The sequence below is a fragment of the Tupaia chinensis genome, unplaced genomic scaffold (assembly GCF_000334495.1).
Source record: "Tupaia chinensis unplaced genomic scaffold, TupChi_1.0 Scaffold148210_1, whole genome shotgun sequence".
Lineage (NCBI taxonomy): Eukaryota > Metazoa > Chordata > Mammalia > Scandentia > Tupaiidae > Tupaia > Tupaia belangeri.
Window position 1 is genome coordinate 1,006,100 of NW_006208060.1, and position 22,731 is coordinate 1,028,830.

At 47.1% G+C, this 22,731-nt stretch overlaps 1 protein-coding gene across 2 annotated transcripts in view; it reads right to left on the reverse strand.

Moving 5' to 3' along the window:
- Positions 1-9,278: 9,278 nt before the first annotated feature.
- Positions 9,279-22,731, reverse strand: part of VAV1 (vav guanine nucleotide exchange factor 1) — a 53,719-nt gene continuing 40,266 nt past the window's right edge. Inside the window, exons 21-27 of one of the 2 annotated variants that reach the window (XM_006170235.3) lie at positions 21,595-21,660; positions 20,391-20,422; positions 16,161-16,277; positions 13,862-13,949; positions 11,097-11,211; positions 10,559-10,710; positions 9,279-9,572 (exon numbers count right to left, since the gene is read on the reverse strand). In XM_006170235.3, the coding sequence (XP_006170297.1) occupies positions 9,519-9,572; positions 10,559-10,710; positions 11,097-11,211; positions 13,862-13,949; positions 16,161-16,277; positions 20,391-20,422; positions 21,595-21,660 (624 nt within the window). In that variant the 3' untranslated portion in view covers positions 9,279-9,518. The remainder of the gene's footprint in view (positions 9,573-10,558; positions 10,711-11,096; positions 11,212-13,861; positions 13,950-16,160; positions 16,278-20,390; positions 20,423-21,594; positions 21,661-22,731) is intronic. The other variant, XM_006170236.3, reaches the window with a different exon arrangement.

The window sequence follows — 22,731 nt, forward strand, 5'->3', positions numbered from 1 at the left end:
AGAGAAGAAGATGGTGTATGAGCTTCCTGTGGCAGCTGTAACAAATGTCCGCAAACTTGGTGACTTGAAAATGAGTTCTCATGTAATTGGTCTAGAGATCAGAACCTCAATGAGTTTTATGGGGGCTAAAAATCACGAAGTCCACAGGACCATGTTCCTTCTGGAAGTTCTAGAGGAAATGTCATTCTGGATTTTTTTTTTTTTTTTACATGTTCCTTGGCTCACAGACCCTTCCTCCATCTTCGAAGCCAGCAATGCAGCATCTTTGGTTCTCTCTCTCTCTCCAGATTGCTATAATAAACTAACATAGACTAGATGAATTATAAGTAGAAATGTATTTATCCAGTTCTGGAAACTTCTCAGATCAAGGCGCCACAAGGTCGGTATCTCATTAGGACGTCCTGGTTTATAAATGGCCACCTTCTCACAGTGTCCTCACATAGCAGAAGGCAAATCTTCAAGATTTCTTTTATAAGGACACTAATCCCATTCACGAGTGCTCCATCTCCATATTTAGTCACCTCCCACAGGCCCTAACTTTGGGGGCCAGCAAGGTGGTTAAGGTGTTGGACTCCCACATGGCCAACTGCAGTTTGAGTCCCGGATCTGGCAGCTTGCTTTCTCACTTTCCCTCTCTCTTGCTCTGTCACTCTCTGGTCAAATTTTTAAACAAAAAAATAATAATAATAATGAATAAAATTAAACTAAATAATTCTTTAAAAAAAAAAAAAAAAGGCCCGACCTCCTAACACCATCACATTTGGGGCTAGGTTTCAACACATTAATTGAATCGGGAATGTAGCATTAGTATTCAATCTCTTTCTCTTTCTCTCTAAATTTCTCTTCCCTTCTGTTTCCCTCTAATAAGGACCCTTGTGATGACGTCAAGCCACTTGAATAATCCAGAATAATCTCTTTTTCTCAAGATCTTTAACTGAATCCCATCTGCAAAGTTCTTCTTTCCATGGAAGGAAACATACACCTAGATTCCAGGGATTAGGACGGGGACAACCTGTGGAGGTGAAGGGAGTGCGTTACGCTGCCTACCATAAACAGGCAGGTTGACCATGGCGAGAATACAAGATCGCAGACATGCTTCCAGCCCAAACAGTGACTAAGGCTGATCAGTGTGAGCCATAGCGATGTGTCAGGGATGAGGACAAGGGGACAAGAAGAGGAAGGACAGCAGAGGAAATGACTTCCAGCCACGCAACTTGCAGAAGCCTAACCACTGATGATTTCCCAGCAAAGGGGAAAGGCAGGGGACACTTGAGATTGAAGAAGTCACCCTGAAGTAGCCCTGGGACTTCACTCTCTGTCACAATGAATCGGGGGAAGGGCAGAGAACTTGGGGAAATCCCAGGGACCTTCAGAACAGCCCTCCTAACCTGGCCATGCCTCTCCTGGACGCTAAAGCAGCAGTCCCCAACCTTGGCCCCAGGGACTGGTTTCACGAAAGATATTTTTTTCCATGAACTGGGGGTGGGTAGTTTCAGGATGACTCGAGCACACATTTATTGCACATTTTATTATTATTGCATTGCATTGCAATATTCAATGAAATATTATACAACAATAGGGTTTGTGCTCCTGTGCAAATCTACGCTGCCACTGACCTGACAGAAGGTGGCATAGTAGTTAGGCACTTGACTCTTCCATGGTAAACTGTGGTTCAAGTCCCAGACATGGTGGCTTGAAACTCATCCTGGGTATATGTATGTGCATGCCCCAAATCCTGAGAGAATAGGGAAGAATGGATTGCAGCATGGCCATCGCCCCTGGCAGGTGATTTCTCACTTTCTGTTCCTCTGTCTCTCTGGTGAGTACATGTACCCTATACTAAAAATCTCTTTTTTTTTAACCTTAGGCCACGTGAGAGAACAAGAGACAGAGACAGTGAGAGATAAAGTGATAAATCATGCCCCCCTCCAAGGGATATGGTCACTCCACAATCTCTTCTCCTCTATTCTCCTCCTGGGATCTTGGACATGGACACACATGTCTCCAGCATGATTTCTAAGCCACCAGGTCCAGGACCTGAACTGCAGTTGGCCATGTGGGAGCCCAGTGATGTAACTGCTACACCATTCACTGGCCTCACATACAAATAATAAAATAAAATAAAATAAAATAAAATAAAATAGAAAGAAAGCTGAGCTCAGGCAGTAAAGTGAGCAATGGGGAGCGGTTGTAAATACAGAGGAAGCTTTGCTTACTCACCTGCCGCTCACCTCCTGCTGCGTGGCCTGGTTCTGAACAGGCCACAGATCAGTCTGTGGCCCAAGGGTTGGCGACCCCTGGTCTAACCTCTTCCATGGCTCCCTATTGCCATCAGTCTTTAGCTCAGTCTCATGAATACGACTCTCAAGATCCTCCTTCTTCTTTCTCCAGTCTTCTCATCTTACTCCACGTCACCCCACTCCCTGCCCCAATCCTAGTTGTTCTGAACTAATTGTGGCCCCTGTAGCACCTCAGTGCTTCCCGATAGCCACCCCTTACCAGCGAAGGTCCCCTCCCCCCAGCTGCCATTACTGTTACCTAATAGGTGATAGCTCACAGCTTCCCCCTTTGCCGAAGAACTGCCCTCAAACAGCTGCACAAACCCTCAGACCTGGCCCACAGCTCATAGCCCACAGCTGCAGAGGTGCAAAGGCCCCCTGAGGTGAGAGCAAGGAGGTGGAGCCATTCACACATCAGAGCTCCCTGTGGGCTCCAGCAGAAACCTCTTTGCTTCGTTCCTCCCCCTGCCTTACCTGTTGAATCCTTCGCTTCTCTTCTGCTGAGAGTCCTCTCTCAACAGCCCCCATGCATAAGAATTATCACAACAGGTTCTCCTTCAAGCTGATTCTGGAACCCACGTCTGAAATACCTACTCATCCCAAATCCTATGTGTTCTTCTGGTGCCTCTGGGACGCCTGCCTTGTGACAGGTGCAAATCCAGAAACCATGGGGCAGGCCAACTGGTAGAGGCTCAGGTAAAAGTTGCTGCTGCTGGGGCCAGGCAGTGCCATGGGGTTAAGGCGCTGGACTTCTCTATGGCTGACTGCGGCTCAAATCCTGAACCCAGTAGCTTGAAAAAGCATGCATGCCGGGAACCAGCAGTTAGCGTAATGGCTATGTCGCTGGACTCCCACGTAGTCGACCGCAGTTCGTGTCTCGGACCCGGTGGCTTAAATCTTACGCCGGGCGTGTGTGCGTGCGTGCCTAAGATCCCAAGAGGAGAATGGAGGAGAAGGGATTGCGGCGTGACCATCCCCCCTGGGGGGATTTCTCACTTTCTGTCTCTCTGTCTCTCTCTGTCTGTCTGGCAAGCGCACGCACCCTATAGTGAAAACCTCTCCAAAAAAAAATTAAAATTAAAAAAAAAAAAGCATGCATGCCCAAAAGCCTGGGAGGAGAAAGAAGAAGGGATTGTGGAATGGATGTATCCCCTGGGGGATGGTTTCTCACTTTCCTTCTCATCATCTCTCTCTGTCTCTCTCCAGCAAGCACATGTGCCCTATGACAAAAACCTAAAAAATATTTTTTTTAATTTGTTAAAAGTTGGTGCTGCTGGAACCGGAAGTTGGCATAATGACTATGTCGCTGGACTCCTATGTAGTTGATCATGGTTTGCATCCTGGACTCGGTGGCTTAAACTCACGCCGGGCGCGTGTGCATGCACGCCCAAGATCCCTAGAGGAGAATGGAGGAGAAGGGATCGCGGTGTGGCTGTCCCCCCGGGGGGTGATTTCTCGCTTTCTGTCTCTATGTCTTTCTCTGTCTTTCTGGCGAGTGCACATGCCCTATAGCAAAAACCTCTCCCAATTAAAAAGAAAGAAAGAAAGAAAGAAAGAGAAAGAAAACAAAACAAAACAAAAAGTTGGTCCTGCTGCCTTGAGTTTGAAAGCTTAAAACACAGGGGAAATGGCTATATTTTTATGTTTCAGTCTAGAGGCAGAACTCTTTCTTCTCTTAAAGCCTTCAACTGATTGGATAAGGCCCACCCACATTATGAAGGGCTACCTGCTTTACTTAAAGTCAGTGATGAGGGCCCAGCAGAAGGTGTAATGGCTGGACTCCCATGTCGACTGCAGTTTGAGTCCCTGATCTGGCAGCTTAAAACTCACACTGGGTGCATGTGCATATGTGCCCAAAATCCAGAGAGGAGAAATTGTGGTGTAGCCATCTTCCCTGGGAGTGATTTCTCGCTTTCTATCTCTCTGCCTCTATCTGTCTCTCTGGTGAGCACATGCACCCAATAGCAAAAAACCTCTCTTTTAAAAAACTGGTATTGGGGCTGGCAGGTGGCGTGGTGGGTAAGGGCACTGGACTCCCACATGGCCAACCACGATTTGAGTCTCAGACCTGGCAGCTTGCTTTCTTACTCCTCCCCCCTCTCTGTCCCTCTCTGGTGAAAGAAAGAAAGAAGAAAAAGAAAGAGAGAAGAAAGAGAAAAGAAAGAAAAAAGAGAGACAGAAAGGAAAGAAAGAAAGAGAGAGAACAAAAGAGAAAGAATGGAAGAAGGGAGAAAAAAAGAGAGAAAGAAAGAATTAAATACAATTCTTCTTTTAAAAAGGTATTAATTATTCTGTGCAGCTATTTTGGGCACATTCTATATAAAACTGCCAAACTATTTTATGGTTTCATTCTAAAAGGCGTGCATTTGGAGTTCCTCTGACAAAATCTGATCTCTTGTGTTTGTGTTCATAGAGTTGTTCTCATTGCACCACAAAAAGTACATTTGATCTTAGAAAGGTAAGCCCTAAAATCTAAAATCAAGGGCGTGCAGGTGTGGTGGTAGAGGTCCTGGATACCACATGGCTGACTCCACAGTTCAAATCCCAGACCCGGCAATTTGATAAGTTTACTGGGCATGCGTGCGTGCGTGCATGCCCAAAATCCCAAAAGGACAATGGAGGAGAGGGGATTGCAACATGGCCATCCCACCCAAGGGGTGACTTCTTGCTTTCCCTCTGTGTGTGTGTGTGTGTGTGTGTGTGTGTCTGGCATGTTTACACACCCTAAGTAAAAAAAAAAAAATCTTTATAAAAGGGACCAGCAGATGGCATAATGGTTACATCACTGGACTCTCATGTTGTCCACCACAGTGAGAGTCCTGGACCCAGTGGCTTAAAACTCACATTAGGCACTTGTGCATGCATGCCCAAGATCCCAAGAAGAGAATGGAGAAGAAGGGATTGTGGTGTGGCCATCACACCTAGGTGTGGCCATCCTATCTAAGAAGTGACTTCTCACTTTCTCTCTCCCTCTCTCTCTCTCTCCATCCCCTTTGTCTCTGGCGAGCATACATGCCCTATGGAAATAAATCTTTAAAAAGAAAAAGGACAACAGCAGATGGTTATGTCACTGGACTTCCACATAGTCGACCATGGTTTGAGTCCCGGACCCGGCAGCTTAAAATTCATGCTGGGTGCATGTGCATGCATGTCCAAGATCCCGAGAGGAGAATGGAGGAGAAAGGATTGCGGTGTGACCATCCCCCCGGAAGTGATTTCTTCTTTTCTGTTTCTCTGTCTCTCTCTGTCTCTCCGTGAGTGCATATGCCCTATAGCAAAAATCTCTCTACCAAAAAAAAAAAAAAAAATTTAAACAAAGTGTCAAAAGCTGTGCATTTTTTTCTTCCCTAACTGCATCCTCACTGATAAGAAATCTATCTTGGCAATCCGTCTCCGTAGCTATGTGGTGCTCAATCACGTTCTGTGGAACCCCCACAGGGTCAGTCAGGAGGATGGGTCATAATTTGCCCACACCCCTGACAGTGGCGCCCGGCGTATGCAAGCGTTTGCTGTGTTCACGCTTTCCCGCTGAGAGTTTCTGCAAAGGCTCTTGGCAGGGCGCCAGGCCAGTTCCTCACGTGGTTTTACTTTCTCATTTCATCTCCAGAGAGACAGAAAAAACAGTTACAAGAACTGCTACCCTCCACGCCTTTGGACGAAACCAGAAGTAGACCCAGGGGAAAATGTGGAACTGCAGAAAGAAGACAGAAGACAAAAATAATAGCTCATCACATTCGCTCCCTTAAGACAGAGCGCCAACGCCCAGGCAGACGGGGGCTCGAGGGTGAGGGAAGCAGGGCTCCGAAGTTCAGAGAAAGTAAACAAAACAATGGACCTCCAGGGCAAAGGCTTGGAAAGGGAAGAAGTTTCCGGAAGAAGAGGGATTTTAAAAAGATGTAGTCTTGGGACTAGCAGATGGCATAATGGTTATGTCGCTGGACTCCCATATAGTTGACCATGGTTCGAGTCCCAGACCCGGTGGCTTAAACTCATGCCGGGTGCATGTGCGTGCGTGCCCGAGATCCTGAGAGGAGAATGGAGGAGAAGGGATTGCAGTGTGGCCATCCCACCCGGGGATTTCTTGCTTTCTGTCTCTGTCTCTCTCTGTCTTTATGACGAGTGAACACGCCCTATAGCAAAAACCTCTCCAAAAAAAATTATTACTTATTTTATTTATTTTTATCACTTTTAGATTTTCTATAGGTCACAAATGCTCACCAGAGAGACACAGAGAGAGAAAATGACAAAGCAAGCCAGGACTCAAACCGCAGTCAGCCACATGGGAGTCCAGTGCCTTAGCCACCATGCCACCTGCTGGCCCCGAGCCAGATTCTTAAAGGAGATCCCTCTGTGGCCCCTCGAAGTGGATCTTTTCCCAGTTTTTTGGAGAATAGACGGGAGGGTATAAGTGGGTGTTGATGCTGATCTCTGAAGCCAAAAATATCAGGAGCCCCTTCTGATGGCCAGACCTGGGCTCATGTAGGTAGGCTTGTGCACACGCATGCACATACATGCACATACACACACGTGTGCACGCATACACACACACACACACACACACCTTTTCCCCTGATCTCTCTTCCCTCTTTCTTCCCCAAAGAGGTACCAATTATGCACCAGGGGTGGGTCACTACTGCTGCTGTCCACCAGGGGGCAAGCATGTCTTTAATTTGGAGCTGTCTGTGGGTAGGATTGTCCCTCTCCTGCGATATTTATACATGTCCCTGTTTTGTTTTCTGTCTCATAATTTTTAAAATTCTTTTATTTTTTAAAGAGTTATTTATTTTAATTTCATTTGCTATTATTATTATTTAATTTGACCAGAGAGAGAGAATGGGAAAGTGAGAAAGCAAGCCTCCAGGTCTGGGATTCAAACCACAGTCAGCCATCTGGGAGTCCAGCATCCTAACCACCACACCACCTACTGGCCCTGTTGTAATTATTTTTTAACCTTACAAATTCTTGATAAAACTGTTCCTTTGCATGGGACCAACAGATAGCATAATGGCTATGTCTCTGGACTCCCAGGTAGTCGATCGTGGTTTGAGTCCCAGACCTGGTGGTTTAAACTCACGCGGGGTGCATGTGCGTGTGTGCTCAAGATCCCGAGAGGAGAATGGAGGAGAAGGGATTGCAGCATGGCCATCCCCCTGTGGATGATTTCTCATTTCCTATCTCTCTGTCTCTGTCTCTCCGGCAAGCTCATGCCCTATAGCAAAAATCTCTAAAAAAAAAAAAATAATAAATAAATACATAAACTCTTTTTATAAATGTTACAAAAAGAAAAGGAGAGGGAGTGACACAGTATTCATGCACTGCTCAAGGGAAGCCAGATCCCTTGTGGCGATGGCAGTTCAAATCCCCGGCATGCTCTTCCTAAGACACCCCAGGCATGCATGCGGAGGGCACTGCTGTGTAAGCAGACAGAGAGAGAGAGGGAGAAAGCGTCCCCAGAGGGCGTGCTGCAACCCTTCTCCTCCACTTCACTTCTCCACCCTGTTGGGATTCAGCGCACACCCGCATTCTCACCAGGCATGTTTTCCAAGCCACCAGGGCTGGAATTCCAGCAGCATGATCGCCAAAGGGGATCGGCCTTGCTTAACCACCAGGCCATGGGGCTGGCCCCAAATAGTAATTAAGTTCTTTTTTTTAGAGAGAGTTTTATTATTTTTTGTTTGTTTGTTTGTTTTGGGTGTCTTTGTTTGTTTGTTTTGTTTGCTTGTTTGTTTTTTGCTATAGGACATGTGCACTCGCCAGAGAGACAGAAAGCAAGAAATCAACCCCCCCACATACACACACACACCAAGGATGGCCTCACTGCAATCCCTTCTCCATTCTACTCTAGGGATCTTGGGCACGCATGCACATGCGCCCAGTGCGAGCTTCAAGGCACCAGGTTCAGGACTCAAACTACAATTAACTACATGGGAGTCCAGCAACATGACCATTATGCCATCTGCTGGTCCCGTAATTGGGTTCTATTATAGAAAATAAAAGGGAGGGCGAAGCCAGCAGGTGACATGGGGTTTAAGGTGCTGGGTTCCCACATGGCCAACCTTGGCTGGAGTCCCGGATCTGGCGGCTTGCTTTCTCACTTCTTTCTCTCTCTCTCTCTCTTGTTCTCTCTCTCTCTCTCTCTCTCTCTCTCTGTCTCTCTGGTGAGTGCACATGCCCTAAAGCAAACTTTCAAATAATAATAATTATTAATAAAATTAAATAAATTATTTTTCGGACCAACAGATAGCATAATGGTTATGTCACTGGACTCCCATGTAGTTGACCACAGTTGGAGTCCCAGACCTGCAACTTAAGAAAACTCACACCGGCACATGTGCATGCGTGCCCAAGATCCCAGGAGGAGAATGAAGAAGGGATTGCAGCATGACCATCCCCCCTGGGGGGTGATTTCTCGCTTTCTGTCTCTCTGTCTCTCTCTGTCTCTTCAGTGAGCATACATGCCCTATAGCAAAAATCTCTCTCTAAAAAATAAGCAATTCTTTTTTTTTTCTTTTGGAAAAGTTTTTGCTATAGGGCTCGTGCACTCGCCAGAAAGACAGAGAGAGACAGAGAGACAGAAAGCGAGAAATCACCCCCCAGGGGGGATGGCCACACCGCAATCCCTTCTCCTCCATTCTCCTCTCGGGATCTTGGGTACACACACACATGTGGCCAGCATGGGTTTAAGCCACTGGGTCCAGGACTTGAACCGTGGTTGACTACATGGGAGTCCAGCGACATAGCCATTACGCCAACTGCTGGTCACAAATAAACAATTCTTTAAAAAAAATAATAATAATAATAGTGGTACAATGATGTGATCTTGACTCTGTCAGAGAAAGGTGCCTGCCTGCTGTGTGGAATCCCATTTCCCCGCGAGAGTTGGTTGGTAAATGAAGAGACAGTGGATAACCCTGGGAGGAATAGGAGGTGGTGGGCGTCTGTCTGGGTCACGGTGTAGGTGTACCCCTTCCCCATCATTCCCTGAAGGACACCACGCTCTCTAGTCATCATTTTATTAAAAGAGGTGCCTTGGGCCCCACTTTCTTGAGGGAACCCAAGAGGAAATCAGTGTGTGATAAATTAACATCGTTCCAGGAGCCCCGCCAGCTGGACGCCGGCCCTCCGCAGTCCATCCCTGGCTCTGCCCACTGGGACCTGGCCCGCTGCAGCCCCTGATCTGCCCCCGGTTCCTCCGCGCTGGAGCCTGGGTCCCGCCTGGCTCTGCTAGTGTGCCAGGGCTCAGCAGTACTCGGAATAATCTTCCTCCACGTAGTTGGAAGGGAACCAGCCGACCTGGGAAGAGGTGAGGTGCCCATCAGGGTGGGGATTCTCCCTGCTTCCTCCCACCTCAAGATCTTTGCACCCCAGGAACCACACCACCCACCTACACAAGGCTAACCACTGCCCCCTCCCAAAGCCTCTGCTCGTGGAGCCCGCGGGTGGCATGGTGGTTAAGGCACTGGACTCCTACATGGCTGACCACGGTCCAAGTCCTGGACCTGGTGGCTTTCTCGCTCTCGTGAGCACATGTGCCTATAGCAAACTTAAAAATAATGATAATAAACAAAAAATAAATCATTGAAAAACAGAAGTCTCTGCTCATATGTCTGCTTATCAGCAAGGCCTCCCTAACCACCCTATGTTTAAATTGTAAGCAGGTGACGGGGTGGTTAAGTGCTAGACTCTCACATGGCTAACTGCGGTTCAAGTCCCGGATCTGGCAGCTTGCTTTCTCACTTTCTCTTTCTCTTTCTTTTGTTGAATTTTAAAAAATAATAATGATGGGAGCAGCAGATGGCATAATGGTAACGTCGCTGGACTCCCATGTAGCCAACCATGGTTCAAGTCCCGGATCCAGTGGCTTAAAAATCACACCCAGCATGTGTGCATGCATGCCTAAAATCCCAAAAGGAGAAAGGAGGAGAAGGGATTGCAGCATGGTCATCCTCCCTATGGGGTGATTTCTCACTTTCTGTCTCTGTCTCTCCAGTGAACGCGTGTGCCCTTTACCAAAAATCTCTCTAAATAATAACAATGATGATGAGTAAAGTTAAATAAAATAATTATTTTTTAAAAAAATTTGCAAGCCCCTGGGACCAGCAGGTGGATCGTGGTTAAGGCACTGGGCTCCCACGTTGGTCAACTGTGGTTCGAGTCCCAGACCTGGTGGCTTAAAAATCGTGGACAGGCATGTGTGCAAGCCATGCCCCTGCTCCATCTCATGCTCCCAGAGCAGCATCACCACTAGCAGGTCACCTCGCCCCACCCGCCTGTCTCACCCGGCCGTAGATCTCCCCTCGCCACCAGCCTTGCTGCCCCTTCTTGTTAAGGATCTTGATGATGTCACCCTCCTTGAGGGACAGCTCTGACCGGTCCCGGGCACAGAAGTCGTAGCGGGCTTTGGCCGTTCCAAAGTACTTGGTGCTTCCTGCTGTGGAGCGAGAACAGAGGTGGAGAAAGGGCCGACACCCACCCACCGTCTGGGGACAGTGGCCGGGACATGCTCCAGGAGGGTAACTCCAGATGAAGGCTTGCGCAACGCTGAAGGGACACAGCCATATCCCCGTGTCATCCCCTCAGCCCAAGCAGCATCCACGTTTGAAAAATGGGACCACTTAAAATAGTCTTCACGCTGGGACCAGCAGATGGCATAATGGTGACATCACCGGACTCCCATGTAGTTGACTGTGGTTCAAGTCCCAGACTCGGTGGCTGAAAACTCACAGCAGGTACATGAGGGACATCCTTGGCGTCCCTACACTTCCCCGCGGGATGGGCAGGGGCTGGAGTCACAGGTCCCCAGGGTGAGAGCCCTACCTGCTGGCTTGCAGACAGCTCTCCTCTCGGGCTCCTTGAAGGGGAACTGCAAGGTGGTGTCCAGAGACTTGAAGCAGTCCTTTAGGGAGTTCTGCTGGTAAAATTCCACCAGCTCCTGGAAGGGGGAGAGCATGGTAGACGCTGTCCCAGAGGGGCGGCCCCCAAGGGAGCACAGCTGGGAAGAGGCCCAACTCCTCACACGAAGCAGATCCCCCTTCTGGTCTCCCTGACAAGGGACTCCTTGACTGCTCTCCTTGGTGGCAGGCTCATTCCCTTCCTGGGCAGCCAGGACCACTTCATGGGGGCAGGGGGTACCTAAAACCAGCTCTCCTAACAGCCAATTAACTCACTTCAGGATAAATGGACCAAATAACCACTCTATACATGCACATCCTTCTGTGGGTACCAAGTGCGTTTTTAGATCGTTTTTGGTTTTGATAGAGGGAGCATGTGCACGCCAGAGATAGAGAGGGAGAAAGAGAGAAATCACCCTCCAGAAGGCATGGCCACGCCACAATCCCTTCTCTCCCCTCAGCATTTTGGCCATGTACGCACATGTGCCCAGGGTGTTTATCAAGCCACGAGGTCCGGGACTCAAACCATGCAGTAGGGCATGTAGGATCCAGTCACCTTAACCACCACACCACCTGGATGACCCTCAAGTGCCTTATTAATAATCACCATCATTGGGGCTGGCAGGTGGCATGGTGGGTAGGGATGCTGGACTCCCACGGGGCTGACCACAGTTTGAGTTCTGAACCTGGCAGATCTTGTGAGAAGATACAAAGAATGTCTCGGCTCTTAGGTGATTCAAACTGAAGTACTGAAAGGTCCTGCTGCCTGCAATTTACTCTCCAACAGAGCAGAATAAATGTGTGACTATGTGTGCATTTGTGTTTAGAGACAGACCCCCAAAGGGACAGAAAATTAGCACATCTAGATGACATGCACAGATCTCATCACACAACTTTTCTGAAATTATTCAGAGATAAAGTATTGGCAAGGGTAGGGGGAGTCAAACCATGGCATGGTGGTTAAGGTGGCTGGATCCCCCATGGTTGACGGTATGGTTCAAGTCCCAGACCCAGCAGCCTGAAAAACACACCAAGTGCATGTGCATGTATGCCCAAAATCCCAACAGGAAGGAGAAATGAAGAAAAGGGATTGCAGGCTGACCATTCCCCATGAGGGAGTTCTCTCTCTCTCTCTCCCTCCCTCTCTCTCTCTCTCTCTCTCTCTCTCTCGCAAGTGACTGTGCCCTCTGGCAATTTTTTTTCATTGGGAAATGTTTCAAAATTACAAGTTTGGAGCTAACCCTGTAGCACAGCAGTTAAGACACTGTGCATTGGGAGCCAGATCCCACATGGTCAACTATGGTTCAAATCCAAACCACAGGAGCTTGAAAAAAAATGCCAAGTACATGTATATGGGTACCCAAAGTCCTGATAGGAAGGAGAAATGGAGAGGAGATTGCAGTGTGACCATAACTCACTGTGGGGGGGTGCTCTCCCTCTCTCTCTCTCTTTCTCTCTCTCTCTCTCTGGCTGTATTCCTACCTCTCTCTCTGGTGAGTGCATGCACTATTTAGCACAAAAAAAAAAGTTTGGGGGAGAAAAAAATATTCATGGAATTCATCAATTGTGCCTTTTGAGTCCCCAATCCTGAGACTTGGAAGAAGAAAAAAAAGAAGAAAAGAAAGAAAGAAAGAAAGAAAGAAAGAAAGAAAGAAAGAAAGAAAGAAAGAAAGAAAGAAAGGAAGGAAGGAAGGAAGGAAGGAAGGAAGAAAGAAAGAGAAAGAAAGAAAGAAAGAAAGAAAGAAAGAAAGAAAGAAAGAAAGAAAGAAAGGAAGGAAGGAAGGAAGGAAGGAAGGAAGGAAGAAAGAAAGAGAAAGAAAGAAAGAAAGAAAGAAAGAAAGAAAGAAAGAAAGAAAGAAAGAAGGAAGGAAGGAAGGAAGGAAGGAAGGAAGGAAGGAAGGAAGGAAGGAAGGAAAGAAGGAAAGAAAGAAAGAAGGAAGGAAGGAAGGAAGGAAGGAAGGAAGGAAGGAAGGAAGGAAGGAAGAAAGAAAGAAAGAAAGAAAGAAAGAAAGAAAGAAAGAAAGAAAGAAAGAAAGAAAGAAAGGAAGGAAGGAAGAAAGAGAAAAGAAAAGATAAAAATAAAGGGAAAAAAATTCCCTCTTGAGTATCAAGTGAAATCTAGAAATCTTTCCCCCACCCCAAAAAAATGCACATTTTGTGCAAAATCTTGAATCTTCTTTTAGAGGACTCGCAGGTCCGCGAGGAGCAACGGACTCATGTAACTCATGTGCCGTAGACCAATAGGCTTAACGATGTCTAAAAGATGACAAAAATTACAGGACACAGAAGCTAAAACACAGGAAAAGCATTTGAATTCTTAGAGAAGTGGTCATTTGGTAGATTAGGCAGAGCTAAGCGTGGGCGTCCAGAAGAACATAGGCTCTGCTATTCTGTCCACTAGGTGAAGACTAAACCTCAATGTCCTCCATCCCTGAAATGGGAATGCAGAGGGTGACTTGGGGGGATTAACTGGAGTCCTATCTATAACGTGTCTAACACTTCATAGATGCTCTGGAAATACTCACCGCTGTTATTATTATTATTCTCACTGTTGGTCATTAAGGAAATAAGTTGATGGTCAATGCTCCATGGTACACTTGGAGTGCTCACCCTAACTGAAGGAAACAGTCTCAAGGTGGAAGATCCTGCCTGGGTTCTGGGAGGCTGGGGTTGGGAGACATTGACCCTTACCGTAAGTCCCCGAAAAGCTTTCTTCTCTGTGATCCGATAAAGCCCTTCTGCTGTCATTATTTTAATGTGCTTGACCTCGACGTTATACCTGGAATCAGGAAGAGAGAAGACCAGATGCTCATCATGTCCTGAGTCTGGGGTTCAGGTCCATCCTCTACCAAGTCTCAGCTCCGGGCTACACTCCCGACCATGGAAGAAGCAATCTTGGTTCCTTCAGGGAGAAGTGACCACTGGAGCCCAAAGCCTGAAACTATCCCAACAGAATATTTGGGGCATTTACTGCTCAAACGTTAACTTCTCATATCAAAGGAATCATCTGGGGCTGGCAGGTGACATGGTGGTTAAAACACTGGACTCTCACATGGCTAACTGTGATTCATGTCCTGGACCTGGCAGCTTGCTCTCTCTCTCTCTCTCTCTCTCTCTCTCTATAACTCTCTCTCTCTCTCTCTCTCTCTCTAATTCTCTCTCTCTTTCTCTCTCTCTCTTCAAATGAAAAAAAATAATAAATTAAATTAATTATTTTTTTAATTTTTTGAATAAAAGGAATCATCTTCCCTCACATGTTTGTTGTGAAGTCAATAAGACTTTGTAAAGAAAAGAATTTTTGGGACCAGCAGTTGGCATAATGGCTATGTTGCTGGACTCCCATGTAGTTGACTGCTGTTCAAGTCCTGGACCTGGTGGTTTAAATTCACGCTGGGTGTATATGTGTGTGTGCCCAAGATCCCAAGAGGAGAATGGAGGAAAAGGGATTGCGGTGTGGCCATCTCCCCTGGGGAGTGATTTCTTGCTTTCTGTCTCTCTGTCTTTCTGGCAAGCGCATGTGCCCTATAGCAAAAACCTCTCCAAAAAAGGAAAGAAAGAAAAGGATTTTCTAGAGAGCCATAGAAAGATATTGCCGCTTTTTCTGATATGAAGGACCATGGAATATAAAGGACATGAGAGGAGAGATCCATTTTGGTCAATATGGTGAACCATGGAACTGCAAAAAACATGGACGGCGATGCCCACTAGTTTGGTTATCCAATATGGTAGGCCACAGACTAGACAAAGGAAGAGACATCCACTCCCACAACATTGGATAATGAATAAAGTCACCAAAAAAAGGAGGAAAAAAACCTTCTATTACAAAACCCCTAGAAATACTTAGGGAAAAAAATGATACCAAGCTCCCAGAAAACCTAAGAGAAATTGCCAGAGGCCAAAACTAAGACGAAACTAAAATCTAAGCAATAGGTATGAATCGATGCTTTTCTGAACTTGGTAACCACAGATAATTCTGCTGTCATGATTTTCACTTACTTGACCTAAACATTATACCTAGAACCATGAAGATAGAGGAGCAGATGTCTTGATGATCATGTAGAAACATGAAATCAATTATTGGGCCCCTATAGGGTGAGACCTGCCCATACCCCATAAGACTGGACTATGTCTTAAAGGGGTAGATAAGAAACATTTCACCCATCAACACAAAGGGGATGAAAAGAAAGCTTGTCTGTCTCAGATTTAATGAAGAAAAGATAATTTAATGAACCCTTGAGAATTCATGACCTCAAGCCTACCCTCATGTACATTTGAGGTTTGACCTTAAATCATCAGTGTAGGTTAGAAAGCTAAGAAACTAATCTCCAAAAAATTTACCTAAGGAAGAAATTGACCTGTTGATGATCCCAATTCAAGAAAACGCAAAGTCTTTCTGGAGCCCCAAGCAACATAAATCTCCCATAGGAAAGACCCACTTGAGCTCACAACACTAAAGTTTAAAAACCAGTAAGGAAATAAGTAACCATGAGCGAGAAGCAGCACACAACACACAGAAAGGCTTAAGAGCCAGATCTGTGACCCTTTTGGTTCAAATTGTGTTTCTGCCTCTTTCTAGAGTATATTAAAGACCTATTTGAGCTTCTGGAGCAATCGTATCTTTTTCCTATGGGTTTTCAGTCAATTAAAATAAATAAGAAAAGTAAAAGTAAGCCAGCTGGTGGCATGGTGGTTAAGGTGGCTGGATCCCACATGGCCAACTGACCATTCAGGTCCTGGACCTGGCAGCTTGAGAAACATACTGGGTGCAATGTACATGCATACCCCAAATCCCAGAGGATAAAGGAAATGGGACTGTGATGTGTCCAGCCCCTCTTAGGGGGTGATTTCTCACTTTCTCTCTCTCCCTTTTCTCTGTCTCTCTCTGGCAAGCACAGGTGTCATTTCTGTATACTTGTATCAAGTAAAAACCCTTCCTAGGCACCTATAGGACCCAGGACCAGGACAGAGGGATCAGGGAGGGAGGGATTACTTAATGCTGATGGCAAATTCTGCTGCATCCTTCACCCTCTGCCGCACCAAGAACGTCCCGTCCGAGCGGTTGGTGAGAATGCTCTCTGCCCCTGCGCGCTCCATGGGACCGGCGTACCTGTGAAGATGACCAAAGAGAGAGGTTTGCACAGCCCCTGTAAGGGTCCCCACATTGCCACGTTGAAACATTTTTTGCCCCAACCCTTGTGATTTTTTTTTAAGTTTATTTTTATTTTATTGTGTCTTCAATAGGGTCTCATCATGCTATAGGCCCCACGCCTGCCCCATCTTTCCGGCCAGCCAGGATCATGGGTGCACATTCCACCTGGAGTGTTTCAGGTTGACCAGATATCCAAGCCACAGTCTCCCATATGTCTCCAGCATTGTAGAGTGTTACCTTACTATTTGCACTAATGCATCTGGGCCCTTTGATTTCCTAGATCTAACAACCTTTAAACACCAAGGGAAGGGGCCAGCAGGTGCTGTGGTGGGTAAGGCACTGGACTTCTACATGGCAGACACCTGTTCAAGTCCTGGGCCTGGAGGCTTGCTTTCTCACTTTCTCTCTCTCTCACTCTCTCTCTCATCTCTCTCTCATGAGTGCATGTGCCCTGTAGCAACTTAAAATAATAATAATAAGTAACATTAAATAATTCTTAAAAAAAAAAAAAAAAAAACAGGGGGCCAGCAGGTGGTGTGGTGGTTAAGAAGCTGGATTCCTACATGGCCAATGGCAGTTCAAGTCCTAGACTTGATGGCTTGCTTTCTCACTCTCCCTCTCTGTCTCTCTCTGGTCAAATTCAAGAATAGTAACAAAAAATAAATAAAAATTTTAAAGAAAAAACGCCAAAGTAAGTCCTAGGGAGACTGTGGCCAGAGCCCAGAATTAGGCAGTGGCCATTAGATTTTGTAAAGCCACACCCAAGCTTTCATGCACAGTCTGCAGGGGACAGCTCAGTCCTTTGGGTCTGGCTGGGTCTCTGGAGCTTGGCCATTGCCTCAACAGGCATTTTACTGAGTGGCCACTGTCTGCCTGTCTCTGTGATCACCAGGATGAAGTAGGGTGAGAAGAGTGAGGCACCAGGCTTGGGTGCAACATTTAAGCAAGAGCCCAAAAGAACAGTCATCATAATAAGTAATGCCAGGGCTGGATGGTGGTGCTGAAGTAGAATGCAGCCCTCGGCCAGGCCGACCTACATGCGAAGCTCCCAGCTGGCACATGTACGGCCATGATCTAGGGGTTACCGAGGAGGGGTGGGCCACGGTGTCAAGACCCTGTTGGAGGGGCTGTCTCCTGTTTCTCTCTTTCTCTGAGTCTCTCTCACTCATGGGAAAGGTAAATAAAGACTATTTTTAGGGACCAGCAGTTAGCATAATGGCTATGTCTCTGGACTCCCACGTAGTTGATCGTGGTTCGAGTCCCCGACCCGGTGGCTTAAATTCACGCCAGGCGCGTGTGCGTGCGTGCCCAAGATCCCAAGAGGAGAACAGAGGAGTAGGGATTGCAGCCTGGCCCTTCCCCCTGGGGGGGGGGGCGTGATTTCTCACTTTCTATCTCTCTGTTTCTCTCTGTCTTTCTGGTGAGCACATGTGCCCTACAGCAAAAGCCTCTCAAGTAAATACATAAACAAATTATTTTGAAAGACCGACCATGGTTTGAGTCCCAGCCCTGGCAGCTTTCTCTCTCTCTCTCTCTCTCTCTCTCTCTCTCTCTCTCTCTTTCTCTGGTGAGTGCACAAGATCTATAGCAAATGAACTAATAACAATAATAAATAAAATTGAATAAGTAACTCTTGAAAAACATAATAAATAAATTGTATTTTAAGGTGTTTTTAAAAATCAAAATGAATTTAAAGAAATGAGCTACAAACAAAGAGTGAAGTACTGACGCATGGTACGATGTGGATAAACTTCGAAAACATTCCCGACGTATGGTTCCACTCACATGAAATACCCGGAACAGGGCAGTGCACAGACACAGAAAGCAGACTGGGGACTGCCTGGGCCGGGGAAGAGCACAGGGAGTGACTGCTAATGGGGACAGGGAGATATTTTGGAACCAGATGGCGGTGACAGCTGTACATTGTAAATGTGCTGAAGACCACTGACTGTAAGTGTAAGGATGGGGCCGGCTGGTGGCAGAGAGGTTAAGGCAGCTGCGTCGCACATAGCCCACTACACAGTCCGAGTTCCAGACTGGGTACGTGCGTGTGCATGCCCAAAATCCAGGAAGGAGAATGGAGAAGGATTGCAGCCTGGCCATACCCCTTGGAGCATGGGGAGTGGATAATTGCTCACTTTCCCTCTCTCCGTCTCTGTCTCTCTCTCTCTCTGTGACAAATATACATGCCCTATGGCAAAAACTCTAAAAAAAGTAAAATGCCACCATGTAGCACGTCTCAGGTGCCAACAATCATAAAATGCCCATTTGCGTGGGTGCTATTACAACAGAAAAATCCCTGCCTGTAAAATTCACCAGAAAACGGAGACTTTGTTGACTGCAAGGCTCATTCCAATGTCAGAGATGCTGAGATGTGTGTGGGGGCGAGGAATAAATTGTGCAGCACGGAAGGGACAGTGTGTGCTAATAACGGCTAGGCTGTGTGAAGTGCTTCCAGGAGGCCAGCACACGGCATTTCGCAGGCTCAGTTAAGTCTCCTAACAAGGCTGGGAGGTGGACACTGTTCTTAAGCTATTTTCCAGACAGGAAAACTGGTGCACAGAGAACTTAAGTTACTGACCCAACATCACACAGTTAATCATGTTGGGGTCAGGATTTGAACCTGATTCAGCAGGCTTCAGAAACCACACTGTAAACTTTCACTCCTTCCTGACCAACATGCAACAGGAGCTTCAAAAAATGGAGTTTGTGCTTGCCATCACCCCATCATTGTCATCACCACCACCATTGTTATCACCACCGTCTTTGTTATCACCACCATCATTGTCATCCTCCCCATCACTGTCGTCACCACCATCTTCACCACTGTCTTTGTTATCACCACCATCATTGTCATCCTCTCCATCATTGTCATCACCATCACCATTGTCATCACCATCATTATTGTCATCACCACTATCTTTGTTATCACCACCATTATTGTAATCATCACCATATTTCCATCCTCACCATCATGGTCAACACCATCACCATTGTCATCACCACCATCTTTGTCATGACCACCATCTTTGTCATCACCACCATCTTTGTCATCACCACCATCACTGTCATCACCACCATCACTGTCATCATCACCATCACTGTCATCACCATCACTGTCATCACAATAACCATTGTCATTATCACCATCATTGTCATCACCACTATCATAGTCATCACCATCACCATTGCCATCACCACCATCTTTGTCATCACCACCATCACTGTCATCACCACCATCTTTGTCATCACCACCATCTTTGTCATCACCACCATCTTTGTCATCACCACCACCATTGTCATCGCCACCATCTTTGTCATCACCACCATCTTTGTCAGCATCACTGTCATCACCACCATCATTGTCATCACAATAACCATTGTCATCACCACCATCTTTGTCATCACCACCATCTTTGTCATCACCACCATCTTTGTCATTACCACCACCATTGTCATCACCACCATCACTGTTATTACCACCACCATTGTCATCACCACCATCACTATCATCACCATCATTGTCATCACAATTACCATTGTCATCACCACCATCATGGTCATCACCACCAATCATTGTCACCACCATCATCTTTGTCATCACCACCATCATTGTCATCACAATCACCATTGTCATTATCACCATCATTGTCATTCTCAACATCCTGGTCATCACCACCACCATTGTCATCACCACCATCACTGTTATCACCACCATCAATCACTGTCATCACCACCATGTTTGTCATCACCACTATCTTTGTCATCACAATCACCATTGTCATTGTCACCATATTTGTCATCACCACCATCATTGTCATCACCACCACCATTGTCATCACCACTGTCCTCACCGCTATTACCATCACTGTGACCATTTTCCTGCTAGTAAGATCATAATTTCCCAAGTTCAGGGCCCTTTTTTGTTTATCACTTTCCCAAGGGCCTAAGAAGCCAATTTCAAGGTTCAAAGAAGGGATCATTGATTGGTCTGGAGACCACTCCTATGGCAAGCCTGAGTCCCCCCTAGAAACCACTATTAAAAACCAGGAGAAATGAGGTTCTACTCACCAGAGATGAACAGACAGGTCCTGGGGAGGGCCCTGCAGACATAGAGACCCAGATTCAGGGGAACGGTTCCAGCTCCAGCAGGATACTTCACTCACTCACTCACTCACTCACTCACTCACTCATTCATTCAGCTAGTCTTAATTGAGTGTCTATTGGGTGCCAAGCTCTGAGCACAGAATCTACTGGGAAAGACTGTCCTGATGTCATATAAGTCAGAGAGTGTCCTCCCACCTGTTTCAGAAGGACCCTCAAATTAGAATGGTTTTCACATTGTTAAATGGTTGACAAAAATCAAAAGAAAAAGTTTCCAGGGTATGTTTGGCTTACACGAAAGTCATATGTCAGTATTTATAAATTAATTTTATAGCGACATGGCCAAGCCCCCACACTTACAGGTCATCTGCGGCTCCCTTTGCACCACAGGGGCAGGGCTAAGGACTCGTAAAAGAGAACAGGTGGGGCCGGCAGGTGGTGAGGTGGTTAAGGTGCTGGGCTCCCACATGGCCCACCACGGCAGGGGGATTTCTGATTTTCCCTCTCACTGTCTCTCTGGCGAGCATGTGTGCCCTATGGCAAAAAACCTTTAAAAATATAAATAAATAACAAGTTCCCCTCTGCAGCCTCCTATCTGGGCTGTGGAGTGAACAGTGGGGTAATTGGCTGTGAATGAAGAAGAATGAGGTGTCTAAGGCTGGGGAGAGTGGGAAAGATTTGAAGACATGGGAGAGGAACTGACTAAGCAAGGAAGAGTGGAAGATGGTAGAAGTTGGAGTGGACGGGTCTGGTCCTCGGAAGCTGGGCAAGGAGGTTGGGCGGGGCTAGGGGCGGGCACGATGCTTTATAGGACTCAGTTCAGGGTCTCTGAAGGAAGCCTGAGACCAACCCACCACCTGGCCACTTTGTCCCTCCCCTGTGAAGGAGATTCGTTTCCTACAAAGCACTTCAGGAAGGAGAGGGAGGAGATTGGTCCATAATGGCCCCTCTCTGGGCTCAGGTGACAGGACACATAGCACCTTGAATTGGAGGAATGACCCACCATCATGGGCAACCCCTTCCCCATTTCCGGGAGTGTCTTCCCAAGGCTGTCCGCTTTTCCAGGACCTTGTCGGGACCCCCTACCCTCACTCATCCAAACTGAGCACTCACATGGACGTAGGGCTTCACCTGGACCCCCTACACTCACTCATCCCGACTGAGCACTCACATGGACGTAGGGCTTCACCCTGTTACAGGGAAACCAGCCAACTTCATTGGTAGCTGTATTCCTGCCCTAAAACCCAGGAGACAAAAACGTGGACAGAGAGGTTAGAAGCGTGCATGTGTGTGCATGTGTGTGTGCGTGTGTGTGCGTGCGCGTGTGCGTGTGTCCATCTCTCTGTCCAGTGGACACTCTGCTTGTCCATCTATCTTGGGATGATTTGGATGGCCAATCAGCATCAACCTCCTCTGAAGATGGCCAGCTCAGAGGGGTCAAGCCAAGGGGCCGGGGGGGTGTAGCAGTAATGCAATCAGACCCACATGGGAGTGGTCCAGCTCTGGTTCCCAGGCTCCCTGAGCATGCCGGGTGCACATGCTTGTGCCTGTGATCCAGCTGGATGAGATTGTGGTGGATCGTGGCACAAAGACACCCTGGGGAGGCCTGGCTCTCTGCCTCCCCCTCTCTCTCTACCTCTCTCCCTCTCTCATATGGGATGAATCAATCAATCACTAAATAAATAGATAAATATTGGGGCCAGCAGGTGGCTTAGTGGTTGAGGCACTAGACTCCCACATGGCTGACCATGGTTCGAGTCCCGGACCTGGAGGCTTGAAAGTAACACCAGGTACATGAATGCATGCATGCCCTAAATCCTAAGGGGAGAATGGAGAAGGGATTGCAGCGTGGCCATCCCCCTTGGAGAGTGATGTTTTGCTTTCCCTCTCTGGCTCTTTCTATTTGTTTCTCCAGTGAGTGAGACTGAGAAATCACCCCCCAGGGGAGATGGCCATGCTGCAATCCCTTCTCCTTCATTCTCCTCCTGGGATATTGGGCATACATGCACACATGCCCAGCATGATTTCCAAGTCACCAGATCTGGGACTTGAACCATAGTCAGTCTTGTGGGAGTCTAGTGCCTTAACCGTCACACCACCTGATGGCCCCTAAAAATGTTTTTTAAAGAAGTAACAATAAGGGAACCAGCAGTTAGCGTAATGGCTATGTCGCTGGACTCCCACGTAGTTGACCGCGGGTCGTGTCCCGGACCCAGTGGCTTAAAACTCCCGCCCGGCACGTGTGCATGCATGCCCAAGATCCCGAGAGGAGAATGGAGGAGAAGGGATTGCGGCGTGACCATCCCCC